The following is a 22,226-nucleotide window of genomic DNA, read 5'->3' on the forward strand; positions in this document are numbered from 1 at the left end:
CTCCTCCTCGCGACATCCTTGGATAGGCCGGGGATCCTTACTTTCAATAAATTTTAGTTTCCATATTTTAAAATCAAAATTTTCAGGGTGTTACAGTAATATCCTAGTTGCCACTTTCATGAAGGCGTCACATCGGAGGTTCCCTATTAGTGGGGCGTCCTTGTGGCGGTGTTCCTACCAGTTGGGTTCGATTGCAATGGTGGTGGCATGGACTAGACGAATGATTGATTATAGCTTAGTTACTCTCTGATGTTATGTCATGCTTTGGTTTGAGGTTAGCACTGGTAGTGCCTGGAGCGAAATTTGATCGACAAGGATCAGCCGCTGATTTCAAAGGTTTTTTCTTTTCTTATTTGAGGAAGATAAGGACTACATTTAACTTGTAAACCGTTGGTAGAAACAATGACTATACATACTCTTGCCAACCATAGATGGAAATATTTGTCTTTAAAGTGGTATACTATGTAGTTTTCTTATTTTTAATCGAGCTGTAATTTTGTAATTTGCACTCATTTGTCCTGCAACCTCCGTAATAACTGGTTGTAGTTTTTCTTTAAGCAAAAGCCGGAATGAATTTCATTATAAAAAAAAACTACTTCAAGGGTCACTGATCTTGCCGATGCAAAAAAAAAAATGTTCCTATGATCAATCGATGAGTAAATAAGTAAATAAGAACAACATAAAAACAATCTGAATTAGAAATACGAAAAAACACATACGATAAGTTAGGTTCCAAAGATGGGAAAACAACTATCTAACTGTTCACAGCTTCATACATTAAATTAGCAATAATAATGATTTAAAAACCCAAGACACCCTGAAGTAATACATAGCTATTGGAAGAGGTGGGATGATATCCAAGACGTCCCTGCTACCTAGGAACATCCTCCATCAGAACATGGTCTCACTTTGGCCATGGTCACAGATGAAGTTGCAAGACCAAACAACCATTAAGGTCACGTGGCATCTTGTTTGTTAAATTGCTGACACCTCGATCTAAATATTAATACAAAGTCGAATCCGTTGGAAAGTGGACAACACACCTACCGCACTGTAACCATACCATGTCAGTGTTTATAAACAATTGGACAAAATTTTACCTCTGCATTGCACTGACCATTACAGATAAAAGGTTATCTATTAACTTTTTTTTTTGAGTAGTGAATACACCACAGTTATTCACCATTTACAAATTATTAGGAGCAAACTTTTGTTACCAGGAAAGATTCAGGATAAGTAATTCCATTGTTTGCAATAACTCACATCGACACAAAATTACAAAATTATGTAAAAAAAAGGAGTTACAATATCGTCATTTCAAACCAATATAGATGGCCCATAGATTTTCTACATTAAATTCACCTCACCTGGAGAGAAACTTCAGTGATCTCTTTTTGCCTACTCAACTCAGGGTTGCTAGACCATGCGTAGCTGCTAGTGGTGTTGCTGCTGTACCCACCACCCCTAAGCTGCCACTCAGTGATGTAGCTTGGCTTGGTGACCACCTTAGCCACATCGACATCTCCAGTCAACATTGTCACGACCTTCGACATTGGCGGTCGCTGGTGCGGAGAGCCCTGAGTGCAGACAAGTGCAACATATATGACTCTAAAAGCTTCATCCTTGTCAAATTCCTTGAGACTTGGGTCAACAATTCCAAGTGCTTGATCCATTTCATACAGGCCCCATGCCTTTTGATAAACATAGTTTGAGTAAGCAAAAGGCAATTTACAATGAATTGAAGTTTTCTAGTATGGGAAGAACATAGACCAGCATACCCATTCAAGGAGACAGATCTTGCTTTCCTCGAGGGAGTTGTCGGTGTTTGGTCTCCCAGCGACAGTCTCCAACATGACCACTCCGAATGCAAAAATATCAGCCTTTTCTGACAAATGGCCTCTCATTGCATACTCAGGAGCTAGATAGCCCCTTAAAAATGATAAGACAAGTTAATAGTAGCATTCATATTGATGTTATAATCATAAGAAGATAAGTGGTAAAACATTCTTACAATGTGCCTGCAATTCTAGTGCTCACATGAGTTTGATTCTCATCGTAGAGTTTGGCAAGTCCAAAGTCCGAGATCTTTGGGATGAGATTAGTGTCAAGTAGAACATTACTAGCTTTGATGTCCCTATGCACAATGCGTACACTTGACTCCTCATGAAGATAAGTTAGCCCTCTTGCTATTCCTAAAATGATCTCGAAGCGCATTACCCAGTCTAGGTTTAAGTTACTGTCACCTTTACAAGCAGAAATAGCTCAGTTATCATCAGGAATGCCAATTATAACAAAGATGCAGAAAAGAAAAATCCTTAATTATTAGTCACGAAGCAATGAGTTTTATTTGTGTAGAAAGAAAATACAATTCTATAAGTGCCGAGGGCGGCAATTTTACAGAAGTGAACTCACCAAAGATTGCTCGATCTAAGCTTCCATTTTCAAGGTACTCATAAACCAACAAGGGTGTTTTACTATCAATGCAGCATCCATGCAATATCACAAGATTTCGATGTTGCACAGCGGAAATTGTCGCAACCTCTGTCACAAACTGGCTTGTTCCCTGATGAGATGATTGTGAAAGTTGCTTCACAGCTATAACTCTTTCATCAGGTAGCTTACCCTGCCAAGGTTTTTACATGTGTATTTTGAGCATAGACAAATGTTGCTAAAACACAGCACTTCAATGCCAAATCAGATAAATTTATAACCAGCTGCAGTTGTACATAATTAATTATGGAAATAAAGAACCTTATACACTGGCCCGAATCCACCTTCGCCTAGAATATTTTGAGAACTGAAATTGTCTGTGGCTAGCTTTAGCTCAGCATAACTAAAAACGTCAGGTCGTCCAACCAGGTTGTATAGTTCTGCATGTTATTTTTAGCACAGATGAGAAGAGTAAACCAGATAATTTTGATGTTTGAATTATATATGTCCTGATATATAATACCTTCTTTCTGTTGTGCCAATGCTCTCCGCTTCTTTACTAGTGTAAACACTCCAAATAATGCTGCTAATACTAAAACTATTGCACCAATCAATATTCCGGAAATTGCACCTGCTTTACTTTTCCTTTTTGGTATGCCGTTTCGAACGGTAGGAGTAAAATCTGCAAAGGAAAAATATTATTTATCGGCAGCGAATATAACACTTCCTGCTGTTGTTTTAGTGTGGTGCTTACTTGGAGTGACGCTCAATGCTGAGATCATTGGCCCATAGTAATTATCTTTAGTAGGTATGTCAACAGTGCCCTTGCCAGCCCAGAATAGATGGATCTCAAGGAAGTTTTTAGACACAGTTACCATGAAACTCCTATTAACTACGGTAAAAGATTTTCCACCTGCTGTTTTCCTTATATCGAAATCCTTTTGTTTTAGAGCACCCTATGTAAATATCAGTAATACTTTTAGATAAATATTGGTAAGATTCAGTAGAAAAACATTATATAAAATGCACAAAATTTCTACCTGGATATATATGTCAAAAACTCTTCTCCCTAAGCTTAGCCAAGTCTGTGAGTCTGGAAAAGCTAATTCTGCGAATTGGAGCAAAACAGTGTAATTTCCATTCTCAAGTCCAAGTCCATAGTACCTCAGAGATGATGATGACATCCTTGCAGTTTCAAACAACTCTGAATCAACTACATTTTGAAAAGGTTGGGAGCTATATATAATATTCTTTGCATCTATGGCGTTCCCTACACTACTGACACCCCATCTTGTTTGACCGGTAACATAATATGTTGCAGCTCCAAGATTTGTAGGATCTGCTTCATAAATAGTGTCATCTGAGCCTCTTATGGATGCATTACTGCCACAGTCAACTGCGAAGGAATAATCTGCAATTAAGATTAAAAAAATTGTAGCCATCATTCAAATTCGTAAGTTCATGTTACTGTTTAGTTTTATGAAGAATGAGAAATATACATTCTGGAGATCCACGGAAACAAGGGGTGTCTTGTTGGAGGCAGTTTATTCCCCAAGGTAGCGTACTGTGCACAATTTGAATTGAAAATTTAAAGTTACCAGCAAGATTTTCATATAGTTCACTCGCCAAATTAGAACTAAATGTCACAAGTACCTTTCACTGGTGGTATCGAGTAAGAAGTTGTTTGCCACCAAATTCCTTTCAAAAAACAGAATATTAGTATTTATATTTTTTCTCAGCGACACAAATATCACACTTTTACACTTACAACTGTAAATTGTTTTGTCTAGCCCAAGAAGGAATGCTCCCAGTGAGTTGGTTGTACGAAAAATCTCTGTCAACATTCCAGAATTATGTTATACAAAATTAGTGCGTACTATTATGAATGTAGTTTGTGCTATACTGCCATGTCAATTGTATTTGACATACATCACTTTTAATGAAGAGCTTATACCATCCGGCAACTTTCCTGTAAGGCTATTGTTCCCAAGAAACCTGAATTGGGCACAGTTCAAGATTATAAAATATACTCATCTGCTTAATACAGGCTCGTATGAACAAATTGATGTAAAGAAAGAATTTCTTACAAAGAATTGAGATTTCCCAAATTCAAGATGGATTGAGGAACTTCTCCTGTGATATTGTTAAAACTCAAGTCCCTGTGCCACATGACTATCATATTACTTGAACATATGGTACACAACATGAGGAAATGAGTAATAACGTCATCAGTTGGCACCATGGCCTGTAATTGAAAACTTACAGCAATTTTAACTGTTTAAACATGGAAAATTCTACTGCTCCGAGATCACTAGATATCTTGCAGTTCCTCAATATTCTGTAACGAGGAAATACAACCTTGGTAACTTGCAACTAGACAATACTGTAAGCTTTATAGCTAAAAGCATCACATACAGTGTGCTCAGGGATGCCATATTACTGATAAATGCCAACGGAGAGACCCCATTTATAATATCTCCAATCCATCTGCTCATTTGAGTTTTTCATAAATTAGTTATCAGCCTTGACATTGTCAACCTTCAAGAGTTCATGCCACAAAAAGAGTATACTTACAATCTTGTTAATTTGGTCAGATTAGACAGACTTTCTGGGACTGGTCCTTCAAAGGAGTTTCCGTGGAAAGCACTACAAGCTCATTATTTTAGAAAAAAAGTTAGGGACATTCAACCTTTATAAAGTAAGAAAAAAAATCTCTGTGTGAGCATTCTTAATAAGATCTCTAGGTATGAACATGCCATGTGGACCGCTTACTGTGATGCAGATATCTGCATTTATATTGAGTGAGGACTGAAATGTGAAAAAATGCTTTTGTTTAAGTCTGAATGGAGATAATGTGATATACAGACAGTAATTTATCTTGCACAGATTCATCTATCTCTGAACAGTAAGAACGAATGATATCTTAACAAGCTTACATGTCTTCCAAATTAGTCATTGTGCCCAAATAAGCAGGTATTTTCCCTTTGAATACATTATCTGATGCACTCCTGCAAGCAGACCAAAATATCATTTAGCATGAAAACATGACGAATATAATAATTGAGGCTATGTTTTTGACTATACAAGAACTTCAGGTTCTGAAGTTTTGAGAACGATGAAGGGAACGGACCACTGAATCCAGAACTATCAAAGTACCTGTTATTGAAAGTTTGAAATATTATCATGTTTGACAATAGATATGACCATTCCAAATTTAGTTCTTTTACAAGTAGAAATAAGAAGTTAGAAATCAATGGGGTATCTTACAATTGCTGAAGTTTGGTCAAGTTACCCAGTTCTTCTGGAAGACTTCCTGTAAAATTGTCTGAGCTAATGCCCCTAAATGAAAAATGAAATATTTCAGGACTGACAAAAAATTTTTGTCATCAACTAATAGCAAAAGGGGCATAGTTTTCCTGATGTGCCATTGGACCCACAATATTCATCATTACAATATGTTCAAGTATTTGCTGTTCAATCTTACTTGATCATATGAAGCACCACATGAGCAGGAGTTACACTGACATGCCTATTACATCCTATTTAGTAGTAGTTTTGATCTTTTTTATCACTCCCTCCGTCCCATTATAAGTGCAACCATAAGTGTTTCTGTATCAAACGTTTGACCGTTCGTCTTATTTGAAAAAATTATGATTGTTTTTAAAAAAATAAGTCATGCATAAACTACTATTCATATTTTATCATCTAATAACAATTAGAATACTATTTATAAAAATATTTCAAATAAAACGGACGGTCAAATGTTGAGCACTAAAACCCACAACTGCACTTATTATGGGACGGGGGAAGTAGAACTTATGCGATTGCTATTTCATGTATTATTATATTAGTTCGTGCAGTCCAAATATATACTCCACTCATTTCATATTATCTGTCATTCTACTTTTGTTGTAAGTCAAACATTATATTTCTAACCATCCATTTTTACATATTTATATAGTTTAACATTTAGATTCAACATGAGAAATAATTTCATAATTTATAGTTCGTACTCCCTCCGTAAAAAAAAATACAACTTCTAGCTAACAATTTACACATAAGCTATGCTCAGATTCGTAGTCATAAGTTCAACTCTCTCTCTATATATATGTGCGCGCACGCGCGTGAAAACTGCTAGGAATTGACAGTTAAAGCTGAAAGGATGAGTGGTTTGTAGCAGAGGGAGCAGTGGAAGATTAATCCACATGTGAGAAAAGATTTCTTACAATGAAAGAAGATTGGTGAGGTTTCCTAGTTCCTTTGGAAGTAGTCCAGATAGTGGATTGAAAGATAATGACCTTGAGATGATTAGCAATAATTAAAAAAAAACAACGACCAATAGATGGAACATGATCTAGAACAAACATGTAACTCATACAAGTATTGCATTGAAGTAAATTTTCCGATGAACGACGGAATGGGACCAGTCAAGTAATTACGGAATAAGTTCCTGAAAAGATCACAAAAATAAACTAGAACAATTAGCCAACACAAAAATAATGATGAATACCTGACAAGCATTTGTTGGTGTTCACAGAAAGAACCATGGGATTGAATTTATATTTTGTGCAAACCCTTGATCTATAAATTATTAGTACAAGACTCTTTAGTAGTGCCACACCCTGATTTTGTTTCAGGAATTTATAAATTATTTAATAAAATACTTCTAGAATTTATATTAAAGTGTACATTAATTAAGAAAATGAATTAAAGTGGGAAATAAAGTTTCCTAAATAAAACATTGCTGGATTTAATTTTTATTATATTCTCCATGATTAGTTTACACTCTCTAGAATTTTTTCGGATTTTTCAGAGCTCAATTACTAATTTTAACAATACAAACATCAATTCAATGGTTATTTAAATATAAAATAAATTAGAAACCCCTCCAAAGTTCTGGGTCGAATTGAGCCCATGTCTCTCTCTCCGCGCTCAGCGCAGCTAGCGCTAGGCCGCTAGCCTAAGTCACCAGCCCACCGCCTCCCTCCTCTCACTCCTGCCAACATGTGGGATCTGGTCCCACATGTTAGTGTTGTCCCCAGCATCCAGCCAGAATCACACTGTCTGCGTTCCTCTCCAAATCCAGCCGCCTCTCTAGATCTTTTCCAAAATTAGTTGAGGCCGTTTGTTCCCTATCTCCTCTTTCCTTTCCCCATGAAATCCCCAAAAATATCTAAGTAAATCGTGTGGAATCGAGCTCGAACTCGGACACTCTCTATCCGGTAGAACCCTAGTTTTTCCCAGCGCTGCCATAGCCGTCTTAGGCCCGGATACATTATCTCGTGGCTACAAACAGGATCCCCCTCCCTCTCCTCTTTCCGCTGCCACCCTCGCCTGCACAAATCGGAGCCTGTAGCCCTAGCTTCGCCGCTAGCCCATAGCATCAGCACTGCTGCCACCTTCCAGTCGGATCACGTCGTTGCTCTACTCGTCGCCGCTCTACTTGTCGCCTTCGCCCACTGTCACCTTCGCCGGGTGCGCAAGGAGGAGGCGCATTTCATCTGCCGGTCCTCCATCACCCTATACTGCCAGAACACCGCTATTGACGATGACCCGAGCTACACCGTCATTTCCACCTCGTCGCCTTCACCGTCCGTCGTCGCAACGCCTCTCGATGAGTTCGGCTCGTCACACTCAACCTCTCGGTACCCTCCGTTCATGCTGCCGTGCCTGATTCGCCGGCGATCTTTGGGTTCCGAGCAGGTCGTCGCCGGTGAGGTGACATCATCACCACGCCATTGCTATTGTGTTATCACCAAAAGTTGGTAAGGTTCCTTAGTGGATTTGGTTGAAGGACAAATTTGATCAACCAATGGAAGTCTATCCAGAAGATACCGAATTCAAAAAGGATTGTGAAGACCATGGCATGGCATATTAATTCTATCTGTTGATTTAGTAACTTTCCTTTAATCTTTAGGAAGTTTTATCTAATGTCTGATTAAGACTTGTATTTTTTCCTTTTATGTTTAGCAAACCTATGTCTTGTCTGATTAGGACTTGCATCAACCTGAGGAGATAAATATGTACCACAGGGTCTTTGTAAACTTTCTCCACATATTAATACAATTACTTTCGGCGCATTGCAACCTTTTGTTCTAGCAAGTTCTTACTTTGAGTTGGGCTGCATTGGTTTTGATCTCCAATGAGGAAGTAATTTCTATCAACTTTTCATGTATCGCCGTGGCAAGAACTTTCTCGATTAAGTCAGGTATTCTTTTTGGGTTGACGCAAGCATTACATATCCGATATATTGATTCTATCTTTAACTGCATTGCCGTTTAGAGTTGCATCGACTTAGTTAGGACTTTCTTGGTTAGGTCCGATATTCTGATTTAGTTGATATTTCTCTAATTATACTATTGTTTTAGATAGATTTGTTATATCCATCACGTCTGTGTAGATTTATCGGATAAATAGGTTTTTTAGGGGCAATTGCTTATTTGACCATGTTTAAAAGCATAACTACTAATTTGACCCTACAATTTTCAGTTTGCTTATTTGACCCTGTTCATCAAAATCAAATGAACCGTCTGACCCTGTTCCGTTAAGGCGGGTTAACACTGTTAAATAAGAGGCAAATAGTCCCTTTTGCCCTTGCTTATTTGGCCCTCTTGTATCCAAACATTCATACAAATGGATCTTTTAACAAATCAGAATCAATTTGACAAATTTAATACACAGTAGCTGGAGGTTGATGCTGGGTGCCGCCGCCGACCACCCTTTGCACGCCACTGCTCCCCGCGACAGCGCCGCTGCGGACAAACCGATGCCTCCACAAGCGAATTAAACGGCCCATCGAATGAACTCGCGAGGGAATTCTTATACTCTTGCATGCCCCCTTCACTTGTAGAGAAACGTCTAGGCGCAGCAAATTAATCAAGTGCTCTGATAATCAATATCTCATCAAGGTTATCCAAGTAGTAGCCAGATCAATATCTCGATAATAATCCGGAACACGTTCACCATGGTCGTCGGCGCACCCACCGTGGCGTTCTTCTTGAGAGACCTGAGTAGGTCGTCAACGAAACGCTCCATCCTCCTCCACTTCTGCCGCGGTCGGCCGCTGATGCGACACGGGAATTCCGAGATACCTACACGCATCGCGTGATGCCGCGGCCGCTCCGTCGCGCAATGGCGTTTGCGCCGACCTCCCTATCCGTGCGGCAGCCGCCGCTTCCCCATGCGCTGCCGACGCTGCTGCTCCCTACCTCCACGCATCGGCGGTGCTGCTAGCCACTCCCTCGACGCACCGCCGCCACCGCAGATCCATTTCTCCATGTGCCGCTTGTAAGAGATGAGAGAGACAAGGTGGGATGGATAGGGTTGAAGTGCCTTGATGGTATTTTGGTCAGTTTAAATAGTAAATAGATTTTTTTTCTTTTTCTAGAAGAAACCCTAATGATGTAGTGGAAAGAGGGTCAGACGGAGTGTTCAATTTAAAAAAGTCAAATAAGCAAACTAAGAAAAACATAGTCAGATTAGAAGTTAGGCTTCAAAACAGGGTCAAATAAGCAATTATCCCATTTTTTATCATCTTCAATCTTATACTGTCTCGTTTAGGTTTGATTTATTAGATTGTTGCTAATATGTAATTATATTCTACTAAGCCGATAAGTTTTTATGCAACATTTTATTAGAGTTCTAGCCAATTAGTTATCTTGTTACTACTTCTAAGTGTTGTATCGTCTTATACTCAAACTTGTATAATCAATAGTTAAATATCTCTTTATCAACTTCAATATCATACCGTCTCGATTAATTAGGTCTGATCTATCAAGATTATCTTTGATTAGGAATGGTTTATTGACGATTGATGAAAACCTTATATACATCGGCTAGCCTTGCTACATCACATCAGCCTATTGGCTGATCGGCTCTTTGATCTTATACAATCCATCTATCTATCTTCTTAATTGTACGATCAAACTAACCGCCACGCCCTACACCCGATTGATACGACGAGCTATGTGGATCTCTCAGGCCTTCGTGTGCGACAAATTTCACGTCAACATGTTGCCACGTGGTTCCATCTAAACCCTAGATTGAATCGGTTTGAGCCGTCAGATCTTGGTTAACTCTTGGTTAACTCTTGGTCAAGATCAATCTCGGTTGTCCATCTCAGTGAACATGTGGTCAATCTCTGTGGACCTACTCTACGGTGGACTGATTGCTGATGACATCATAATTTATCTTTTTCTTCTTTAAAATAATTATAAATTATGTAATAAATCTATTTAATCCTTTTAAATAGGCTTTAGTTGAATTAAATCTTGTAAAATTCATTACTAATTCATATGAAGTCGAAATGAGGCAGTTCATAATTCATCTAAAATAAAGCTCTAAATGTTTGTTTACTTTTTATGTATTGTTTATTTGGTTTTTATTAGTCTTTTTTCTCGTTTTGCATGTTAGCTTGTAGTTTCCATCCTTTTTATATATTGTTTAATTGATTATTGTAAGGCATGTCACACATGTCCCAAACAATCCCTTTGAGCATGTTGATAAAATATTTAAATTCTTCTTTTATTTTAAATGTGCATTTAATTTCGAATGTCATTAGGTGGTGGGAACCTTTCCTTTGAATAGCTAGTTTGTATTGATAATCCTGTTCCTTGATATCTTGGGATATAATTTGACTAGCTTGAGCCATATATATTGGTTCGACTAGATATTAGTGTAATTGCTTAGCCATGCTAAGAAACATTAGTATCATTTTACATGCAATAACTAATGATTCACTCATGATTAATGATGGTTAATTAATGGTATGTTGTGATGTTTGGTCATGGTTGATTAATAATATGCTAACTAAAACTTGACTAATGGTAGGTTTTGAGCACATGGATGTGATGATCATGCTCATCACAATTAAGGACCGGTTTTGTATAGCATGATTCATCATGGAGCACCACACTAAGAAGTGGTAGAGATAGGCCCATGTGGGTCACTGCGGAGTCTATTCCGGGCTATGGAAAGACGATGATCCGGGAACGGTGAACTACTTTGAGTTGAGCTATGCGAAGAGTCACAATTTTGCACGTGGTGACATATTAAGCGTGGGCACACGATAACATGGTGACATGTTGTGGAATTGTCTTGTGGGTATATTGGTACACATCTGACTAGAGTAAAACTTTTCAAATAGCCATACATGCGGTTATTGGCAAGCCTAGCAATGTTTTTTTGGTGATTAGTCACACACTACTCATTAATCATAAATAAATTGGTCATAACAATTTGTTTGCATTTTGTATGGACTTTAGATCTGTGTAGTCGGGTTTGGTTGTTTAGAGATGGTTGGGCCTACGCAGCATAGGTATGCTATTCAGAGTTGATTTTAAATTGATTAATTACTCTCAACTATTTACTGAATGTTGCTTTTGCAAATGAACCCTACTATACCTTCCTTTGTATCCCCATGCACCTGCATTTTTTCTATGTGGCTTACGGAGTATTCTATTTACTCACCTTGCAATAATCATCAAATCTCAGTTGAAGAAAGTTTTCGAAGGAGAAGACATGTGGCTTATACCTCAGTTGAACTGTCTGTGAGAGTGGAGCTGAAGCTAATGTTAGATTGTTTGTTACCTGTTGTTTTCTTTTCATTTATAAGTAATATCTAACGTAATTATAATATTGGATCTGTATATTCAATTGTCAATTTTAGTATCTCAGCTAATTAGTAGATGAGTGTATTATATGCACAACTTAGTTCGGAAATTACTAGTGAATTTCCGAATGTGACAGGTAGCAAGATAAATTAAGAAGAGAAGTCTTCGATACCGTACAGGTCCACTAGATGGGTGAGATTCTGTAGCTCCGCAGGTATTTGACCAACTACATCCAAATAAGTTACCCTCCTACATAACAAACAAGTAATAATTCTGATAAGAGAACTATGTTCAGGATACATATATACAGCCGGAGGACCAAATGAATACCTCCGTTTGGGTCCAGCAGATATGTACAATTTTTCTTTAGGGAAGATCTGTACCAAATTTAGGATAGACTTTTCTGATTCCTCTATATGCAGCCTTGGAGATACTAATTAATATCAATAATCTGGTGTGTGTCTATATATATATACACATATATATGTATGTATGTGTGTGTGTGTCTATATATATATATATATATATATATATATATATATATATATATATATATATATATATATATATATATATATATATATATATATATATATATATATATATATATATATATATCTTAATTTGCATACTTGCATATACGTGTATATGGGCTAGCACACACGATGAAACCACGATAAAGATAAAGAGAGTGTGCGTACAGTCTCGTAATGTGGCAGAGGGTGTTGTTGTTGAATGTGCAATCGCACTTGATGAACGGGTTGATGTCGCGGTAGTTATCCCAATCGGTTTTATCAGCTGCGAAACCGCTGCAGAGCTCACCGCTGATGTTCCACTCCGGTGATGCCTTCTTGCCCCATCTCCCTAGTATCGTGTTCAGAGCAGCCGCTGCATGGTTAATTTATTAACTCACCATTAGTAATCATGCGGATGAAAGCTACGCAATAGTGAAATCAGACTTCATGAAACTCACGGGTTGCTGCGTAAGTTTTATACAGTAATAATAGAAATAACATATAATCAGTAGGCATAACATTATATAATTTCATCTTTATCGACTGCAGAAAAAAAACTATATACAATTAGGATGTTATTTATAATAATTTAAACTAGATTGGCCATTTAAAATCACAACAATAGTGATGTGGCTAAGTACATCATCTTAAATATAAAACAAAGGTGATACGGCTTAATAACAAAAGAAAACGTGAGAGATAATTTGAACAATATACCTATCTCAACTATCATAGGGATAAAGAAACAATTTAGATGATGTGGCTTAATAAGAAAAGATATAAATAGCATTAATAACCACTGTAGAAATGAACTTTATATAAATATATAGGATTTCTCTAACTCTTTGGTTTCAACGCGGCAAGAGCGGACACACTATCAAAGTTATTATCAACCACAAATTAGTACTCCTGCGATCAAAGTACATGGAGGGAAACCAAACAAGAGAGACATGCATGCGTGGAAGCCTGCCAATGGTTTGAAATCCAATCCACAACCAGCCCAAACCAAAGCAGTAAGCTACACAAGTCCAAACCACTCTAATTCATTTGTCTTCTCTTAGAATCCAAACCAATCCAACCCATATCATATTTCAACCCAAATCAACCCAACCCATTTCATCTATATGGATTCAGTTCACTTTTCCAGTCCATTTCACCCCATTCCAAATCGACACCAACCACATGTCGGCGACGAGGTGGGCGAGGAGCATCGGCGGCGAGCCGAGGAAGTCGCAGCGCGACTCCGAGCAGGAGCAGGGCGCGTGCGGGCAGGCGCGCTGGTGGCCGGCGACGTCGTAATAGGCGACGTAGCTCCAGCAGCCGAACAGGTCGTTGGGGCACAGGATCTTGGCGGCGCCGCCGCACGCGTGGCACTGCTTGCCGGGACGTCGCCATGGCAGCTGCTGCACGCCAAGTGCCCCGCCGCGGACTGCACGCCAAGAAATTGCCACTAGCCGAGCCCTCACGAATCGAATGAAAGAACAACAACAAGAAGAAGAATGTCAGATGGATTGGATGAACAGCTAGGAAGGAGGCAGATAGGGCAACGGAGCACGGCCAAGTCGATCCGCTTTTCTTCTTCTTCTCCGGCTCCGGCTGCAGCTCCCTCGCCGCGCGCCGCTTCCACCGCCTTTTCTCGCTTCACTTGGCCGTTGGGCGACACCACCCACGCCGCCTTCTTGGCGCCGCTCTGCTCGTCGTGCTGCCTGTACGCCGCACTGTTCGCGCTCAACTTGGCCACGTGGTTCGGCGACGGCGTGGACGGCGAGCTCGTCGGCGCCATGCGCGCCGTGCAGCAGGAGTTCCCTCCGCTTCCTCCCCCGCGCCCGCGTCTTCTCCACCTTCCAGAAGGCGGCGGGCGGCGGCGGCGGAAGCTCTCCGACGGCGAACCTAGTGCGGCGGCCGGACATCCAAACGCGGCTGCGCGGCGAGGTCGAGGCGGCCGAGGGCGGTGGTGATGGAGTGCCTCTGTGTCTGAGACGACATCATCTGCTATTTGGGGATGAATCCAATTGAAATCCATGGACTCCATCCATTTTAGACCCAAAAATTATGACTAAAAACCAATCCAATCCAACCCAACCATCCCTCATCCAAGCTGCTCCAATCCATTAGTTATCTCAACCCGTTTACACCCATACCAAGTGAATCCAAATTGAAAACCAATCCATTAGACCCATTCCAATCCAACCCATTGGCAGGCTACATATACGTACGCGTGCATTCTTAATTACCTTCGACTGGATCAGTTTTTGGTGCTTGTTGATCCTGAGCAGCTGCAACCCGCCATGAGCACAAAATTAGCACCAGCCACGCCAGATGGTGGCGAATGACACCTCTGATGCTGCAAGAACGCATATCTCTCCCTCTCTCTCTCTCTATCTAAACAACACTGTGTGCATGCCAAAGAGATGTATATCTGTAGGTATATATGTACGTGCCACTAAACATTAAAAAATTTGGTCAAATGTGTACTCAGCTTCAACAACGACCCTCGTGCTTTGGTTAATCTTATCCGTCATGGTTGATAACGATATGGATTACTCTATCCGTCCCAAAAAACTCAACTTATAGAGTTTAAATTTATCCAAAAAAAAAATCAACTTCTACCACTTTACCTACCTCCTCTAGCATATAAAATGAGAAGTTTTATCTCTTAAATATCATTTACCTACTTATCACCATTACTACCTTTACTACTATTGATGAGGGTTATTTTTGTCATTTTTACTCCTCACTAAATTTGTTTTGGGATGCTAGGAATCTCACTAAATTTATTTTGGGATGCTAGGAATCCTCTTTTAGCAAGCAAGTGTTTTGGTCAAATTAAAGATGACATTAACAAGAGCATGAGGATGACCAACTAGTGTATGCCCGGTGAGTTCTTAATTAAAGATTAGTTATTTTTCATATATATCTAAATTCAAGAAAACAGCTTGAAAAATTCTTTTTAGTTTTTGCACTTTGCGTCCTTTTATTCAGTTTTACTTCGTTAAAGTTTTGTCCCATATGAGTACTTGTTTAATGCTATCTTAGGTTACGTTCAGCGACAATACACAGAGAGAAAAATTACCTTCTCTTTCAAAAGCATACGCTTACCGAAATACTAGACAATATTTTTTTACAAAAGAAATTACAAAAAGTTGTATTTTTAATTTTTAAGTTTAAAATAATTAATATTAATTATCTTATTTTGTGAGTATGTTTTAATTTTTTTTTCTTTCGTCAACTCTCAATCATAATGTTAAAAAAAACTCTCAACTAGTATGTTTTAAAGTTTTATGGTGTTAGTCGTGTCAAAAACATTGACTTGTCCACCCGCCGTTGTTTTGACTGCCTGCCGCGGGAAGGGAAAAACTTGCCGTGGAAATCTGATGCTGCCACGGCATCCTTTGCGTCAGGACGGCGTTCCCCGTTCTTCAATTTTTTGTCGATCAGCTCTGTTGAATCGTATGATTCATATGCTAGCTGTGTCTATAGGATTTGGTGCTTGCAGAATGTATTCTTTTCACCAAAGTGCATATACACACACCTAGTTGCATACATGCAATCTAGATAGCTATATAAAATTTTTAAAATTTTCACAAAACGAGTCCTCCTGGTAGATATGTGAGCGTTTGCACGATTGTGTTGTGTGTGCGTTAGACTTGTACTGACAAAAAAAAAGAAATATTAAATTGATAAGATAGATCATGAAGATGTAAATTACTAAACAAATAGATCTAAACTTAGTCTATACTCACTACTGCAGAAAAACCCATAGAGGTGCACCCTTTTTTATTTTTATAGGTGCTAAAAAAACATGAAAAAATATTTGGTATTTTTATTACTTCCCTATAACGTCACACTTCGCTTCCCACATATCACATGATTTTTGCAACCCATATTCATAGACATGCTTCTAAAGATTCTTACCATGCTATTGTTTTGTGATTATTGTTATCCAAATTTATAATGCTCAACTGAAAATTTTAGCGACTACAAAATTGTAGACGTCATCTATACCTACAACGTTCATATATGTTTTGTCTCCATCCGAGATCATTTAGAAATTTTAAATATTCACTTATGTAAATAGATCTGAAACATTATAACACATTTTCGGACATCAGAAAAACATTAAATAAAAAATTCATCACCTACAAAGTTATATGTCTCGTCAACTACAAATTTGATATAAAGTTTATCTTCATCCAACTTTATATGAAAATGTTAGATAGAAAATATTGTGTCATTATTGGTGCCGATTTTAGTTGTAAACCAACATCTATGAGCTCATAAGTACTAGTTTTTATTAAGAATCAACACATATATGATGCCTATAAGTATAGTTTTTATTAAGAACCAACACATATATGATGCCTATAAGTAACGGTTCATGATAAAAACCAGTACATATGCTTATAGAGGTGCCATTTTATTATAAGAATCATCGACACCTATGTGTTGTTTATAGGTATGTACCAGTTTGTTATAGCCTGATAGAAACCGACACCTATGATTTGATAGATTATTGGTGCTGACTTTTGTTACAAACCAATACCAATAAGTGATTATAAGTACCGGTTCTTAATTTTATACTGGAAAAAGGTGGAGAAAGCTTCATAGGCGCCAGTTTTAGGCAAACCGTCATATGTAAGTCCAGTCTTTATGTGCTGTTTTATAATAGTGGCTGGATAAATATAAATAGCTAGCAAACTGTATTGATGTGCACTTATTCATAGTTGTAGCATTTTATTATTTTAGAATGTTCAGGCATATGGCTGTGTTCGTTGGGTAGGTTGGGAACTCATTCCCTCCACACGGAAAACGGAGCGGTCCACTAGCGTGTGATTAATTAAGTATTAGCTATTTTTTTAAAATAAATAGATCAATATGATTTTTTAAACAACATTCATATAGAAGCTTTTTTCAAAAAAAACACACCGTTTAGCAGTTTGAAAAATGTGCACGTGGAACACAAGGAAGAGGGGTTAGGAACCCTGAGGAAATAACACAGCCTATAGAATACATGAGAAAGTCCAGAGCAAGTAACCAGCTAAACTATTAAAAACAATTAACTTTACTCCCTAATGGCATTTGTATGTTTTTTTCTCCTTAGGCACTAAAATTTAGGACTATCATATATGTATTACAACTTATATCTTAATATTCTCAATATTTTTTTAGATTTTTTTATAGTTATTTACATAGGTTAGAAGCATTTAAGACTGAATCAAATATCAAGATCTCAAAGTTAAGCAAACACTTCTGAAAATATTGAAAATATTTTCGAACTTTGATAATGGTGTATCTATGGCTATAAAAAGTGCAACTTAAAATATAGAGCTTATATAAAGAAGAAAAAAAAGGTGAAATGTCACCCGAGTACCATTTTCAATATGCTTTATGGAGTCAAATGAGTAAAGAAAAGGTTTAGGGGTTGATCTAATGAAATAGTTTGAGAGATTAAAAATTTAGTCTTGAATGTTTCTATATATAATTAATCTAAACTTATTATTATACCACAATCAGTATTACTATTTTGCAAACTTTACGCAACTTATTTGTTAGGTGCACGCCTGGGTGGAGCACCTATGCTGTGATGTCACGCCCATAAATTCACAAGTAATTTCCAAACTAATTTGTGCATTAAAACCCTCGTCCAGGAATCAGCCGAGGTACACAAACTGACAATTTAATATACAAATTCATCAAAATAACTAAAACGATAAATACTTACATAAGAGGCACTTAGTCCTCACCATGAAGAAAACTGCAGCGGAAAGTAAAATCTAGCGAAGCTTCAGCTCCACTCCCACAGGCAGCTCAACTGGGATCTAAGCCAAAGGTCTTCTCATTCTGGATCCTTTTCTTCAACTGAGGTTTGATGATTATTGCAAGAATGAGCATATGACATACTCAACAAGCCACACAGCAAATATGCAAGTGCACAAGGATACCAAAGGATGGCATAATATAGGGTTCATTTACGAAAGCAGCATTTAGCAAAGAGTTGAGAATTTGTAAAACAGTAGAGTAATTAATCATCAATATTAATCAACACTGAATAGCACACCCATACTGCTCAGGCCCAACCAAACCTGAACAACCAACCCCGGTCGTACAGATCAAACCTCCAAACCAGGAATTATCCATTCCAAACCATAAGTCAAATTAATTATCACATTATTATCATTAATGAGTAGTGTGGGACTAATCACGAAAAACATTGTTAGACCCGCCCATAACCACGGGCACGGCTATTCGAATAGTTTTACTCTGGCCAGAGATGTACCACTGTACCCACAAGACACGATTCCACACATGCTGCCATGCCCCGAAGTACCACCACGGCACTGCTAAGGGGGAAATCGTGACAGTACCCTTCACACAACACAACTCACCACAGTGTACTATTTCTGGATCATAATCACCCCCTCAATAACCAGAGGCATGGACTCCCCAGCGACCCCCCACGGACTTCTCGCCGCTTCACAGTCTGGCACACCATAATGAATCATGCTATACAAAAGATAAAGTCGTTGCCCACGCTGGCTTGTGGTTGGCATGATTAATGTCTCACAACAGTAGCTCGCGAACCGGTCCTTAATTGTCATGAGCACGACCTTCAAAACCATGTGCTCACAACCCACCATTAATCATATTTTAATTATCAATTAATTATCATAACACGTTTGACCATCGTGAGCTACCATTAACTATAACCATAAATAATAATGTAGTATATATGATTCATCCCATTAATGAGCTAATGTTTCTAAGCATGGCTAAGCAATTATATATATATATAGCATTTAGCTGAACCAAACCAATATATAAGGTTCAAGCTAATCAATTTATTATCCATAGGAAATTAAAGTCATCTTTGGCCATAATCAAATGGGAAGGCTCGCCACCCAATGACATTCTAAAGTAATGCATAAGTTGAAATAAAACAATAGCTTTAAATGGGTTCAACATGCTCAAAGGATTGTTTGGGATCTGTGTGACTTGCCTTGCAAACAAGCGTCTTCAATTCGTCTTCAGGAATTTCTCCAACGAACGAACGATCCTCCGAAACAACGGAAAACTAAACCTAGAACGCAAAACAAGGAAAGAAACTAATAAAAACCAAATAAACAGTACAATTAAAGTTCATAAATAGGTAGAGCTTGAATTTAGATGAATTATGAGACTTGAACGACCTCATTCCGAGTTCGTATGAATTAGATATGAATTTTACAAGATTTAATTCCAATTAAACCTATTAAAGAAAAGACTATTCCAAATTGATTAAACAATTTACAAATGACTTATAGCTGAGACAAAAGATTAAAACATCCTCCGGAAATAGATTAGATCATATTTGGTAGATGACATATATTAAAAAGGAATAATATGCCATTGAAAAGAAAGAACGGATTTATATCGATTTTGGACGGCTGAGATTAATCTCGACCGAGTCGACCAAGATCGGATGGCTTGGATTGACACACGGCAGCGGCACAACAGCGGTTGCGGTGGCACACATACAGCAGCAGCGCGACGGCGACGTACAGCGGCTAAACAGCGACACGGCGGCAACAAGGCAGCTAGCGCAGCGGCGACGCTAGGGCAGCAGCTAGTGACACAGCAACGGCTACGCTAGGGTTAGAGCAACAGCGGCGGTGACACGACCGAGGGATTGAAACCTAACCCGAGGGGACACGGATAGAAGTCTCACCGAACCAAAGCGACCGGAGAGGGAGGGTCGACGATGACGATCCGGCGACACACACGGAAACGATGACGACGCTAGGGCCAAACAACAGATTAGATTAGATTAGATTAGATTAAATCCCTAGGGATAAACTACACCGGTAAATGACATGGGAGAGAGGAGAGCTCACCGGAGAAGACGACGGCGACGACCAAGACGACGACGGCGACGACCAAGATGACGACGGCGACGGGTGACGGCTAGCGGCAGCGGCGAGCTAGGGCAGCGGCGGCTAGGGTATTGGAGAAGGCGGCTAAACAGGAGGAGGAGGAGGCTAGGGGCGGCTGAAAAAAAACAGGAAAAAGATGGGGAGGGGTTGGTTTAAATAGGGGAAGATTGAATAGGATTAGGTGGGGCCAAAGGAGGCACGGCAGAGGGGGAGAGGGAGGGACTCGGAGGGGAGAGGGCAGGGGAGGCGTGCGCGGCTGGGAGAGAGGAGAGGCGCACGGCTGGGAGGAGGCCGAGAGGGGGAGGGGAAAAAGATACGGGAGGAGGGGTTGCCTAGAAAGGAAAGGAGGGGGAAACAGATGCGGTGCCGTTTTGGGAAAAGAAGAGGAAACGGAACCAGAAAGAGAATAGGACTCGGCTCGTCATACAAAATGAAACCGCGGTGGCAAAAGAGGTCGGTGGATACAACGAACCGCAGACAGGGAGAGTGAACCGGGAATGATTCACAACCAAAGGAGGAAAAAGAAAGAATTATTAATTACTTTTCTAATTAAATTAATCACTGAATGATCTTTCATTTATTAAAAATACTTCCTATCCTGAAATAATTCTGGGAAAAATCCAGAAAATACTTGGACATTAAAAATATTTAATACAATTTTATCTATATCAACTTAATGTTCAAAATTTTCATAGATTTTATTCACACACTTACTTTAATTATTAAGTAATTTCTAAAAATTCCTTTTTCACAACGATTTATAATTTAGCGATTTTCAGGGTGTGACATGTGATATCTCGCAGCACCTATCATAAACAGTTGAGCAAATCGGTCGATCTGCATTATCCTTTAGTTTGTGCCACAGCCAACAGGGAAAGCGGTGGTAAACCATTTGCATGACAAGTGGAACTGTGGACCAGTCTATTTTTTTCTTACCCAAAATTTTTACTTCAAAAATAAAAAGTTTGACCCAAGCCCGTACACTTGTGAAAAATGGACATGTGAAGTGACAGATCGCTTCGCTTATCCTAACACTACTGGAGAAACCCTCAAACCGGGAGAGAATCCGAGACTAAATATGTGTGTGTATGTATGTACGTACATACGTACGTACGTATGCATGCATGTATGTGTGTGTTTAAATACATATTATATGGATGTATCTACACAGCTAGTGGTAGCTGGTTTGTCTAAAACAGCTACCACTCTATCTATAATAGGGACCATCCACCTATACTTCAAATACAATTTTCTCTTAAACTACTCATCCGATTTTCGATCCGATTACACCGTTGTGTTCACAACAATTAAATCTTTACAACAAGATCTCACATGATTATATTTTGATGAAAAATCACAAATTACTTTTATGATATGTCTAAATTACTTTTAGATTTCACTAAGTTACTTCTTAAATATAAAAAAGTAATTTACATATATTATAGAAGTAACTTAGAACAAAACGAAGGTAACTTTAGCATGTCATTTGAAGTAAATCCGTTTTAGAGATAAAAACATGACTCTATCTAGAAATTAAATTAATCAGCACAAATTATGGAATTAACTAAAAAAATAATAAAAGTAATCACCTCAGAGCATTATGAATGTATAGGAAGTATTTTAATAAAATCTGAAAGTAAATTATATATATATATATATATATATATATATATATTGAATCTATTCTACACCCTCTCCCATGGGTCAAACCCACCACCCCACCCTCCCTTGGGCCCAAAACCCCTCTCCCACCTCGGTCA

The 22,226-nt window shown here is 38.6% G+C and overlaps 1 protein-coding gene across 4 annotated transcripts; it reads right to left on the reverse strand.

Annotated features, from left to right (window-relative positions):
* Nucleotides 1-1,079: 1,079 nt before the first annotated feature.
* On the reverse strand, nt 1,080-14,990 carry LOC112936064 (probable LRR receptor-like serine/threonine-protein kinase At1g56130). Of its 4 annotated transcripts, none has more exons than XM_066311072.1 (24): nt 14,791-14,985; nt 12,743-12,929; nt 12,219-12,290; nt 6,809-6,880; nt 6,657-6,728; nt 5,698-5,769; nt 5,515-5,586; nt 5,367-5,438; nt 5,005-5,076; nt 4,846-4,917; nt 4,694-4,768; nt 4,518-4,589; nt 4,360-4,425; nt 4,199-4,264; nt 4,084-4,128; nt 3,930-3,994; nt 3,471-3,841; nt 3,185-3,386; nt 2,954-3,112; nt 2,752-2,870; nt 2,413-2,623; nt 2,012-2,243; nt 1,779-1,929; nt 1,080-1,691 (listed from the first exon to the last, which is right to left on the reverse strand). In XM_066311072.1, exons 1-24 carry the CDS (start codon nt 14,912-14,914, stop codon nt 1,359-1,361), a joined length of 3,054 nt encoding a protein of 1,017 aa, XP_066167169.1. In that variant the 5' UTR covers nt 14,915-14,985; the 3' UTR covers nt 1,080-1,358. The 4 variants fall into 4 exon arrangements, 3 of the variants coding, with proteins under 3 accessions (XP_066167169.1, XP_066167171.1, XP_066167170.1); XR_010741711.1 differs by having other exon boundaries at nt 1,194-1,691; nt 1,779-1,918; nt 14,791-14,990; XM_066311074.1 differs by lacking the exons at nt 1,080-1,691; nt 1,779-1,929; nt 2,012-2,243; ... (8 more) ...; nt 4,360-4,425; nt 4,518-4,589 and having other exon boundaries at nt 4,598-4,768; nt 14,791-14,988.
* Between the last annotated feature and the right edge of the window lie 7,236 nt (nt 14,991-22,226).

This window comes from Oryza sativa, chromosome 5 (assembly GCF_034140825.1).
Source record: "Oryza sativa Japonica Group chromosome 5, ASM3414082v1".
NCBI classification, from domain to species: Eukaryota; Viridiplantae; Streptophyta; class Magnoliopsida; order Poales; family Poaceae; genus Oryza; species Oryza sativa.

Excerpts from the sequence above, each read along its gene's own strand:
- LOC112936064 (XM_066311072.1), bottom strand. The coding sequence starts at position 14,914 with ATGCGTTCTTGCAGCATCAGAGGTGTCATTCGCCACCATCTGGCGTGG. Across the intron at positions 5,587-5,697 it reads TTGACCAAACTTCAGCAATT|GTACTTTGATAGTTCTGGAT; the intron begins GTAAGATACCCC and ends TTTCAATAACAG. Across the intron at positions 2,244-2,412 it reads CTTAGATCGAGCAATCTTTG|GTGACAGTAACTTAAACCTA; the intron begins GTGAGTTCACTT and ends CTGCTTGTAAAG.